At 39.0% G+C, this 13046-nt stretch overlaps 1 protein-coding gene across 2 annotated transcripts in view; it reads right to left on the bottom strand.

The window, feature by feature from the left end:
* Window positions 1–13046, bottom strand: part of LOC126297512 (protein inturned) — a 229004-nt gene that overhangs the window by 37970 nt on the left and 177988 nt on the right. For both annotated transcript variants that reach the window (XM_049988398.1, XM_049988397.1), the window contains exon 15: window positions 8011–8112. In XM_049988398.1, coding sequence (XP_049844355.1) covers window positions 8011–8112 — 102 coding nt within the window. The remainder of the gene's footprint in view (window positions 1–8010; window positions 8113–13046) is intronic.

The raw sequence follows: 13046 nt of genomic DNA, 5'->3' as shown, positions 1-13046 counted from the left end.
AGTGATGCCAAAGGGCTGAGGATGACGTGGCAGCCAGTCGGCATAGTTTGACCTTTAAGGCTTGTTTGGGCAGTGCTTTTCTTTCATTTTCCTTTCCTTTTTTTGAAAAAAAATCTTGCCCATAATTCCTGTATGTCCAAAACTAAATGACGTCCGCTCATTCTCTAAGTAGAATGCTAACAATTTTTTTTCTGCTCTTTCCAGCATAAAAAACTCTTCTAGCATCTTTCACGGATTTTTTAACTTAAGTAGCCATCATAGATGTGATGACATAATCACTAATTCTTTTCTCTATATACAGCCAGTGTTATAAGTTCAGCAATATTTGTAACTACGAGGACTAAAATATTTCCATTGCATGTGAGTTGTCGGATTAGTTGCTCAAGACAGCTTTTCGAGAAAGTGTTCAGAACTGATGTGCAGATTAGCCGCGACAGCAGCTAAAACACCTACTTGGGCATCATCATTTGTTGCAGATCGTGGTTGACATTTCACATGTGGCTGAACACTTCCTGTTTCCTTAAATAACGTAACTATCCGGCGAATGGTCTGGACACTCAGATGATATGTCCAGGATACCAAGCAGCATACATAACACATGCCCATTGGGCATTTTGATCACTATAGCCACACATCAACATGATATCGACCTTTTCCGCAGTTGGTAAATGGTCCATTTTAACACAGGTAACATATCACGAAGCAAATACCGTCTGCACTGGCAGAATGTTACGTGATACCACGTACTTATACGTTTGTGACTATTACAGCACCATCTATCACAAAGCGAAAAAAGTGGTCCAACTAAAACATTCATATTTCTTTACATACTACACGGGTATGTAATAAAAAGAAATGGGGGTGTCTACTTTGAAAAAATGCAGTCGATATCTGTTTCACCTATGGCAGTGTCATACAGCAGGTCAACCATAGCGCCACCTGGTTTCCCCCTTCAAGCTAGACGAGTTTCGTTCATTGTAGTTTTTTTCGTTTGATGCTTATTTCATGAGATACGTGGCCCGGTCACTATCACTGGACCACCCTGTACATCTACATCTACATGACTACTCTGCAATTCACATTTAAGTGCTTGGCAGAGAGTTCATCGAACCACAATCATACTATCTCTCTACTATTCCACTCCCGAACAGCGAGCGGGAAAAACGAACACCTAAACCTTTCTGTTCGAGCTCTGATTTCTCTTATTTTATTTTGATGATCATTCCTACCTATGTAGGCTGGGCTCAACAAAATATTTTCGCATTCGGAAGAGAAAGTTGGTGACTGAAATTTCGTAAAAAGCTCTCGCCGCGACGAAAAACGTCTATGCTGTAATGACTTCCATCCCAACTCGTGTATCATATCTGCCACACTCTCTCCTCTATAACGCGATAATACAAAACGAGCTGCCCTTCTTTGCACCCTCTCGATGTCCTCTGTCAATCCCACCTGGTAAGGATCCCACACCGCGCAGCAATATTCTAACAGAGGACGAACGAGTGTAGTGTAAGCTGTCTCTTTAGTGGACTTGTTGCATCTTCTAAGTGTCCTGCCAATGAAACGCAACCTTTGGCTCGCCTTCCCGACAATATTATCTATGTGGTCCTTCCAACTGAAGTTGTTCGTAATTTTAACACCCAGGTACTTAGTTGAATTGACAGCCTTGAGAATTGTACTATTTATCGAGTAATCGAATTCCAACGGAGTTCTTTTGGAACTCATGTGGATCATCTCACACTTTTCGTTATTTAGCGTCAACTGCCACCTGACACACCATACAGCAATCTTTTCTAAATCGCTTTGCAGCTGATACTGGTCTTCGGATGACCTTACTAGACGGTAAATTACAGCATCATCTGCGAACAGTCTAAGAGAACTGCTCAGATTGTCACCCAGGTCATTTATATAGATCAGGAACAGTAGAGGTCCCAGGACGCTTCCCTGGGGAACACCTGATATCACTTCAGTTTTACTCGATGATTTGCCGTCTATTACTACGAACTGCGACCTTCCTGACAGGAAATCACGAATCCAGTCGCACAACTGAGACGATACCCCATAGCTCCGCAGCTTGATTAGAAGTCGCTTGTGAGGAACGGTGTCAAAAGCTTTCCGGAAATCTAGAAATACGGAATCAACTTGAGACAAGTGTCTGGTGCAATTGTTAGTATGGTTACTGCTGTTACAATTGCAGGTTATCAAGATTTAAGTGAGTTTGAATGTGGTGTTACAGTCAGCACATGAGTGATGGAGCACAGCATCTCCCAGGTAGCAATGAAGTGGGGATTTTCCCATATGCCATTTTCACAAGTGTATCATAAATATCAGGATACCGGTAAAACATCAAATCTCTGACATCACTGCTGCCAATAACAGTTGAAGAGATTTATTCACTGTGACAGAAGTGCAACCCTTCTGCACATTTCAATGCTGTGTCATCAACAAGTGTCAGCGCATGAACCACTCAACGAAACATCTCCAAAAGGGGTTTCGGAGCCCATCAATGGTGACAATGGACTGTTGATGACTGGATACATTTTGCCTGATTGGACGAGTCTCATTTCAAATCGTATTGAGTGGATGGATGTGTATGTATGGAGGCTACATCATGAATCCATGGACCGTGCATGTCAGCAAATGACCGTACAAGCTGGTGGAAGCTCTGTAATAGCATGGGGCATGTGTAGTTGGAGTGATACGAGACCCCTGATACATCTAGATACAGCTCTGACAGGTGACACCTATGTAAGCATCCTGTCTGATCATTTGCATCCATTCATGTCCATTGTGCATTCCGACAAACTTGGGCAATTCCAGCAGGACAATGTGACACTCCACACATCCAGAATTGCTACAGAGTGGCTCCAGGAACACACTTCTGAGTTAGGTGGGTACCAACAAAAATTTTCACAATTGGAGGAGAAAGTTGGTGACTGAAATTTTGTAAGAAGATTCTGCCAAAACAAAAAAAAAAAAAAAAAAAAAAAAAAAAAAAAAAAAAAAAAAAAAAAATTGTCATCCCAATTTGCATATCATACCACTGGCACTCTCTCCCCTATTTCAAGACATTATAAAAAAAAGAGTTGCTCTTCTTTAAACTTTTTCAATGTCCTCCATCAATCCTATCTGATGCAGATCCCACACTGCACAGCGGTACTCCAGAAGAGGATTGACACGCATAGTGTAGACAGTCTCTTTAGTAGCGCTGTTGCATTTTGTAGGTGTTTTGCCAATAAATCACAGTCTTTGGTTAGCTTTCTCCACAACATTACCTATGTGATTGTTACAATTTAAGTTATTTGTAACTCTAATCCCTAATTAGATATATGTGATTTATCATGTAACCAAAATTTAGAGGATTCTTTTCAGTACTCATCTGGATGACTTCACATTTTTCATTCTTTACAGTCAATTGCCATGTTTTGCACCATACAGATAATCATTTTGCTATTGATTTTGACCATCTAGTCACAGTAAATGAAATCATCATTTGCAGACAATCTGGGTGTGCTGCTGAGATTGTCTCCTAAATCATTTATATAGATTAGGAACAGCAGAGGGACTATAACCCTTCCTTGGAGAATACAAGATATTACTTCTGTTTTACTTGGTGACACCTTGTCTGTTACTATGAAACATGACCTTTCTGATAGGAAATAAAAAAATTCAGTAGCACAACTGGAACAATACTCTGTAGGCACACAATCTGATGAGAAGTAGCTTATGAGGAATGGCACAAAAGCCTTCTGGAAATCTAAAAATAAGGAATTAATTTGACGTCCCCTATCAATAGCACTCATTAATTTGAGAGAATAAAGAGCTGCTTGTGTTTTACAAGAACAATATTTTCTGAATCAATGTTGGCTATATGTCAATAAATTGTTTTCTTTGAGGTAATCCATAATGTTCGAATGAAGTATATGTTCCAAAATCCTACTGCAAATTGAAGTTAGTGATGTGTGTGTGTAATTCAGTGGACTATCCGTATTTCCATTCGTAAGTATTGGTGTGATCTGTGCAACTTTCCAGTCTTTAGGAATAGATCTATCAATGAGCGAACGGTTGTATACGATTGTTAAATATTATGATATTGTATCAGCACAGTCTGAAAGGAACATAACTGGTACCCAATCTGAACCTACATCTAAGTTACTGAAGTTAGCAGTTGTTCTTGATTTGAATTCTGGAATCATTACTTTGCCTTCTTTGGTGAAGGAATTTGGTAAAACCATGTTTAATAGTAGAGTGCCACTGGTGTACCCTACTAATAACCAGAATATGTTTGGGTTTTCTGCCAGATTTTGAGACAGTTTCATTGTGGAAACTATTAAAAACATCTCACATTGACTATCACATAAAATTTGGAGCAACTGTAAAACTTTGCCAAGCTTGGGGATTTTGTGTTCTTTTAAATTTGTCATGCTTTTTGCATTGTTTCTGCAGCAGTGTTCTGACCTGTTTTGTGAGCCATGGGCAATCAGTACCAAACTTGCTGTCAGTAGCATTTCTTTGAATTTAAATGACATCTGGACTACACTTACATAGTCAGATTGGAAGGCGTGGAGACTCTCTCTTAGGAAGGCATCAAGTAAATTTATGCCTGTTCTTTTTAAATAGATATATTTTGCATTTATTTATCTCAATTTGAATTACACCCTGGTTGGATTTGTCATACTTTGTGTCAACATTCACTGTCTTCTGAAGTTCATTTCTCGCAGGCCATTCTACATCTACACCTACATACATACTCAACAAGCAACCGTGTGCTGCTTGGCAGAGGGTTCCTTGTACTGCTACTAGTCATTTCCTTTCCTGTTCCACTTGCAAACACAGCCTCCGTACAAGCCATAATTTCCCTTATCTTATCTTTGTGGTCCTTAGGTAAAATGTATGCTGGCAGCCACTCACTGGATGAACTCTATCATTACCAACCACTTGGGATTGTCTGCTTGTTCCACTAGTCTACACATCACTGCCTAACCCCCAAGACCTGACTGGATCCATCCCAAAGTACTACAGCACCTGATTCTACAAATTCTGGCATATTTAAAATGTTCCTGTATTAGGAGGTGTTGGAGATTAGTATTTAACATTACGTTGACAGTGAGGTCATTAAAAACAGTCAAAGATGAATTAGGACTGGTAGGGTGTCAGAGATCTGGACACTGGGTAAGGCAGTTAAAATAAAAACAGAATCTGAAATCCCGTTCATTTGTTAGATCTGCTAGCAGCATAAAATTTGTGTAAAGTATTTGTTGAGAGATTGAACCTAAAACTGACAACACAAAAGCAAAGCCAGTTCCTTCATCTAGCAATCCCCAGAAAGCATGTCCCTTACATAAGGTTTGATGTAAAGGCCTGTATCTATAACAATAAAAAATATTTGAAATACAGAACACCTCATATTTAAATCCTGCTGTATTATGGTAAGACTGGTTGAATTGTTGAGACTGGCAGGATTGTTCCATTCTATATGTAGCAGAACAACATGCAGATGAATATATAATGCCCAATTTCAATGGCTGCTTCACAATATGGGCCATGTGGATCCTCCCTTCCACCACCAGCTTCTCTGTTACAAAGGAGTGTCCCCTTCATCACCCAGTACCCCCCGAATTGGAAAACTGAACCACATCCTACAAGAGGGCCTGAAATGAGGGACATCCTACCCAAAATACTTCCCACCCCTCCTAAAGTGATGTTCCATCAGCGACCCAACCTTCATATCATCCCAGTCCATCCCTACACCACTGTCAGCCCCAGTCTCTTACCACAGGGATCATACCCCTGTGGAAGACTCAAGTGCAAGACATGCCCAATCCATCCATCCAGACCTGTCACAGACTTATCCTACCCCATTATGGTCTGGGCCAGCTGTGAAAGCAGCCATGTCATATGCCAGTTCAGCTGCGATCACTGCACAATTTTTTATATTGGTATGACTACCAATCACGTGTCCACCAGGATGAATCATCATTATCAGTATAAGTATAAGTATAAGTATAAGTATAAGTATCATCATCATCATCATCATCATCATCATCATCATCATCATGTGATCTGCCCATATGTAGGTTTTCCTATGGTAACTCTCCATGCTCTTTTGTCTTCTGACATCGTCATCAAATCTTCAAGTGGCTAAGAGCGAAGTGCACCACCATGTGGCACAAAATGCAGCTGAAAGTAACATGCTTGATTACAATTGGTGCTTCACAACACCAGCCATCTGTATCCTCCCCTCCACCATTAGCTTTTCTGAACTGGGCAGATGGGTGTTATTCTTATAACACACCTTCCACTCCTAAAATTATCCTGGTCTCAGACTATGATAACCTACTGCCCCACATCCTCTGTCCAACAGTTTCCACCCCATCTGTCCTTCACCTCCTCCCAATTTACACTTCCTCACTGTCACTGTGTGGCACAATCTGTCAACACATTCACCCTTCCTTTCCCCTTTCTGTCCCCCCCCCCCCCCTCCCCCACTCCAAACACCCTGCTGACGCTGCATCTGGGAGCTTTGTCCACTGCCTTCTATTCCCTGCATGCCCTGCCAGACAGTGTTGTTCTATCTCTCCGCCCACCCATACCCTACTACCTCTCCCCCTTCCCTAGCCCATTCTGGACTGCTGCTTTCAGTCAACATAACCACTACAGACTGGCCTGAACGACCTGAGATAGCAGTCGTGTGCATGAGTTGTGCCTGCTGTGTGAATGTGTGTGTGTTTTCTTTTATTTTCTGAAGAAGGTTTTTGGGCGAAAGCTCAGTGGTAAGTCTTTTTATTGTGCCTGTCTCTAATTCAATGTCTCTCTCATCATGGCAAAAGACTAGATCCACCAAATTAGCACCCATGTCATTAACACACAGTCCACACACAGACATCTGGTAGATATTTTAAGTTTGAATGTAATAAGAAATCTTGAATGAAATGGCCTCTCCCAGGCAATGAGCATACATTCTGGAATTATTTAATGTGTGAAACCAAATGCCATGGATTCTGCAATGCTTTTCTTTGAGTAACATAATGTAATGAGTTTCATTTACCTAAATAGTTCACAGATCTTTTGAGTGACTATTAGCTGGGGTGGTACAAGTTAACAATCATTAATGAAGTTCATGTAAACAGTACATGATTATATTGCATTTAGGTGATCTTAAAGAAAAGAGACATGAAAGTTCACATTATGCAATGGATGTTTTGACAAAAGTTAACACAACAATCAAGTTGAAACACATAAGAGAGTGCCATTACAACATACTACATTAAATATATGCATAAGAAATAAATGTTGGTTTCATAATCAGATTGAGAATTCCTTTATATACAGAAGAACACCATAAATTATAGTGGAGGGAGGATGATAAAGTAAGATCAGTGGACAATCAGCAGTCTTTACAGGAAGTAACCTACTGTATAGGGTTAGTATGAACCTGGTAGTAGAGAAGTCAAAATAGAGTACAAAGGACAGAATAATGTGGCAGAACAAATGAAAGTACTGGCTGATTATGAAGACTTCATTATAGGAAAAGATTGGTGTACACAGTTTGAAGAAGGCAGTTAGAACAGTGCACTGTGAGAAAAACAATGCACAGAGCTCAATAAGTCTAAGCATGAAATCATTCCCCCACCCCTAAACACTTGCACACATAGTGGAAGACACAAATTCTTCTGACATTTCCCAGAATATGCTTTTAATCAATTGTATATATGTGGCCCATGCTGAAAAAAGAAGGAGGGCAATGGATGACATATTGACTAGCCATCTAGAAAATATAATTTGTGAATGAACCCCAGTGCTAAGATATTTCTGGTATCTAATACTGTATACAATTAATAAATTTTTCTTTACAACATTTTTGCAAAGTTGTTCACAACCACTGTATGTAAAACAAAACAGGAAATTATAATCATTGAGTTAACTAAGCAAACAGTTTTATAGTTCATAAGAAAAGATTAACTTAGCATTCAACTACAACTTTTCACTAAGAGAGAATAACAGATATCTTACCATTTGGAAGCAACTGAAGAAATACCAGTCTTCTGGATGGAATGTAGTACCTCCTGGGCCATTTCCACATAGCACACATCTGGGCCTGTTTTTTCCATTGCCCTGAAAAAAAAGTTTGTTTTGAGATCAACTTTATGTTGTGGGAAAATGAAAATAAAACAAAAATATTTTCATTACACAAATTTGCACACCAAATCCAGAATTTTTAAATCCTTTTTTCACTTAATCATAAGAAATGAAGTCAACAATATGGAAAAAGGAACAGGGTGGCACAAAATAGGCGTTAGAAAATGCTTGACTACCATGGTTTAATCGTATGCCATAAATGATTCTCTGTGTGATACTGTTGCATTGTAGTTCTCAAAATTCTACAGCTCACTCACCAATGTCTTGGTTCACATTTTGGAATGGAAGCACTAACATTGGAACAATGTTTGTTTATCATGAACAGATTATATGCAAATCCTGGACATATTGTGGTGAGACACAGTACATTTGAGTCAAGGACAGCACCACCCAGAATGACCATTTCTTTATAAGATTTCAGCACAGAAGTGAAGTCCAGTTGTGAAGGCAAAATTTATCCACCCTCTGATATGGATTTTGTGCATTGTCTTCCCTGTTTTCTTACCATGTCAATGAAAATTATTGGAAAAAACAGATCCCTACACAATTCCAGGAAGGGGCACTCAAGATGACCAGCCTCAGTCGTAACCCTGGAGAATGTGGACCAAGTTTGAAACATATTGAGTGAGGAACCCAATACATCAACAAGACATGCAGCACAGAAAATCTGGATTCTATAGCAATTTCTCCAGAGGATAATGAAAGAGATAAGTAGCCTTTTCCCATACAAAATTCAATTGTGCCAATCTTTGAAAGACAGGGATGTGGAGTGGGGTTACTCTCTTATAAATTACATCACTGAGGCCTCTGGAAATGGGACAGCAGAAAAGGATCAGGTCTGGTTAAGTGATTTCCATGTGTACATCAACCAACATAAGTGGTGGCACTGGGATACTATGAATCCACAATTTCAAGCTGCTGTGCCATTTCATCCACAAAAAATCACTGCCATAAATAATGCACAATGCATTACTGGACCAATTTTTATTGAGTGAACTGTCACAGCAGACAAATATAGACAGTTACTGGAACACAAATCTGTACCAGATGCACACTACTGCCAAATACTCCAAAACTTCTCGTTCATGCAGCACTGAGCATCTCCACACCATACTGCAGACATCTTCAGTTTCCTTTCGGCGATGTTCAGAGATTGGACTGTTGCAATGGACACCTTAGCATTCACTGGACATGGTCTGGAATATCCTCCTATAGTCCCAATCACAACCTGAGTGATTATTTCATATGGGTTTATCTAAAGGTCTGAGTCTATACAAAGATGCACTTACAACAGTCCAGGATCTTCATACTGTAATTTCCAGAGAGAATCGTGTGGGTGAAAATGATGTTCACAGAAAGCAACCACAGATTTCAGTTCAAGGCTCTACACACTCACTGCTGCAGAAGAAAAATGTTTTGAAAATATTCTGTATAAATTTTCACATTGTCTGTTATCACATAAATATGATAACAAGAAGCTGCCACCCCATATTTTGTTATAGTAGACAAACAAGTCCAAGTTATTGACTTAAAATGGTTTCAAATCAAAACTGAAGAGTTTCCTCATGGGTAACTCTTCCTATTCATTTGAGGAGTTTCTTGAGAAATTAAGCTCATTCTTACATTATATTGTTGATTGTGTCTACTTAAATTTATGGCTTGGGTTCATAAACATTTTATTTTACCTGTTAATACTTTTACGTTGTAATTTCATGTACTTATGTGTTCCATCACCTTGGTGACTTGCTCCTCAATTTGGTCCTACAGAACTAGATGTGTAAATAAATAAATAAATAAAATAAGGTAGAAATAATCTTGTCTCTCTCTCTGAAGCTTTAAGTCCAGCCACTGCACAAACTAGCAACAATGTAGGATGTGAAAGTTTACGGAGGGAGTGGTATCTTCCTTTGAGCTTTTGTGACTGTGTGCTTGCTCGTTGTGTAGCAGTAAATACTGCACAAAGTAAACTTGAAGTTGAGTGTTCAAGCCTACACTTTTCTTCATTCTCTTAAACTGCATTTCAGGCGAGTATCGGTCTCATAGAAGTAGAGAAACTATTTTTTCCCTTTCTGACCTGCAAGTAACTAAAAAACTGCTATAACATTTTAATGGCTGACTGTCTAGTTCAGCACATTTTCTGATCTGGAGTTTGGCTCTGGACCACTGGGGTTTCTGGCTGACAGTAAATGGTATTTTCCTAGAAGACTGTAAAGCATTGTACCATGCACTTATGACCTACACATGTTGTTGCACTCACTTTGGCAAGTATAAAATTATTTATTATTATTATGGTGTGAGTTTCACAGGGAACATCCTGCAGTAACAGCAGTGGTATGAGCATTGCCTATGCTGCATATGGCTTGAGGCATATTTGAAATCTTTGTTGTACTTGCAGAAAAAGGAAAGGTTGGTGCATAACTGCATAGCACTTTTGTATGGCACATCGACGCACAGGTTGCTGTTGAGTCTATTTATCATAGTTATTATTTGTCATTTGATGTTTTCATATAGTTCTTGTGGTTATGTACTGAATTTAAATATATGATGGTTAGGAGTATTGATTAAATATTGGAAAATTGAGGGCAAATTGTAAAAGTCTATGTTTGTAACAAGTTGTTTGCTTTGAATTCAATAGAGGGGTGAAGGCAAGAGAATCAGCTCAAAACGTATGTGCCATATATGGAACGAGTTCCATCAGAGAAATTATGATGGAAAATGGTTTTCTTGTTTCCAGGAGGATCATTTTGTCACAACTACTTCTCCACATTCAGTAAAAGATACACATTTGGATGATGAACATTTACATGGCTTAATCCATGATGGTCCACTGCTACTGATGACTGGAAAATTTCATGAAATGTGACTTTTTAAATATTGTGTAGCAAATGTGTCGAATAAGTGATGTCCATAGTTCAGGTGCAGAGATATTGTATGCTCTAATTCAAAGCAACAGTAATCAGTTGGTGTCCACAGGTACAGTTTTGATTGAATGTTATTAATTGATAATCACACATTTTTATCCAATATCACTCCTGATGAGGACATATGGTGTTAACTTAATAAAAAGAAATGGATGGTTGATTATTGCTATCAAAAAACATCCACTTAAGTGAAGGTCAGTCTGAGTCAATGAAAGATCAAGTTATGCACCTGGTGACACACAAAAAGAGTGTTATATCCTACAAACTGTTTCCCTCTGATACGTCCGTTACAGCTAGAATTTGGTGCCAGCCTTTTGGTAACACTGTAAGAAAAACATTCAAGAAGTTTGCATCAAGTATTGATGTTTCATGAGAACACCCACTATACTCTGTGTATTAGACAACTGAAGGCAGCCAGGACTTGGTTTGGAGGTCATCCCTCACTGCACTTGTTCTTCTGATTTTGTGCCCTCCTTGCCACAGAAGTAACATCGGTTCCCATCAGATCACTAAAGTTAAGCACTGTCGGGCTTGGCTAGCACTTGGACGTGTCACTGTCCAGTCTAGCAAGTGCTGTTGGCAAGTGGGATGCACTCAGCTCTTGTGAAGCAAATTGAGCAACTACTTGACTGAGTTTGTGCCTCCAATTCTGACAATGGCTGGGAGAGTAGTGTGCTGACCACATGTCCCTCCATATTCTCATCCAGTGACGCATGTAGGCTGAGGATGACACAGCAATTGGTCAGTACAATTGGACCCTCCAAGGCCTGTTCGGATGGAGTTTAGTTTAGTTTAGTTTAAATCGTTACCTTTATTGCTTTATTGCTCCTTACTGAAACACCATTAATAAAATTTACTTTTAGGTGAAAATGTGCTTCCAATTTGACTTAACAACATCTTTAACTCCAAGCTGGTAGATTTCGACTGGCATGCAATCAAATAATTATGAAACTTTTGTAGATAATGTGAAGTAATATATTCTTGATGATTTATTTCTCTCTTAAGTTTATCTGCTATGTTTAATAAACAAACAAAAAATTCTATATGGTACGCAAAGTGCTAATGATGAAGGTCAAAAAGTATTCATAACGCAAACCTTCCCAAAACATCACGAATTATAATACATGAAAGTAGCATTTCAGAACTTCCACAAAAGTATGGGAACCTGGCACTGTTCGTAGACCCATAAAGAAACTCAGTTCACGAATTATTAAATGCCACACTTTACTCAGTCAAATTGTGTATCTACAAAAACTAAAAACTATATTGATAGAAATAGAAAAATACAGGCATTAGTGTCCAATTCAGTAATTTTGTAAATTTCACCAAGAAGTCTAATGATGGAGAAGTTTTAAAAAAATCAAACAATGGGAACCCCAGGTTGGAATATCAACAACATAGGAACATATTATTGTTACTCACCATACAGAGGACATGTTGAGTTACAAACAGGCACACTGAAAAGACATGTATACATTAGCTTTCAGCCAAAGCCTTCATCAGGAAAGGAAAAACACAAACACACACTCAAACACACAAGCAAGCACACTTCATGCACACATGACCACAAGCTGCTGGAGATGGCGCTCATTGAGGTGTGTTTGCTTTTGTGAGTGTGTGTGTGTGTGTTTTTTTTCTTTTTTTCTCCTTTTCTGACGAAAGCTTTGGCCGAAAGCCAATGTGTAAGTGTCTTTTCATAGTGCCTGTCTGCAACTCAACATGTCAACTTCACAGTGAATAGTAATCTATCTTTTCCTTATATTATAGCAGTTTTCTCAAGATTTCCTTACTGATTTTTGATCCAACTGCTTGGAGGCCATTCTGAAAAGAGATAAAAGGCTGACATAGTGCAGCAGACCTTCAGTAAGAATGTAACAAAATAGCTAAGGCAGGCACTGCTTCACAGAGTAACCACATTACCACTTGGCTAGCAAAGTACTGCTGCATTCACCTCTCTCTCATTGCCATTGTGAAGACTAAGACAGATAA

Source organism: Schistocerca gregaria, chromosome X (genome assembly GCF_023897955.1).
Source record: "Schistocerca gregaria isolate iqSchGreg1 chromosome X, iqSchGreg1.2, whole genome shotgun sequence".
Classification (NCBI taxonomy): Eukaryota; Metazoa; Arthropoda; class Insecta; order Orthoptera; family Acrididae; genus Schistocerca; species Schistocerca gregaria.
This window is presented reverse-complemented; position numbering and strand designations above follow the sequence as displayed.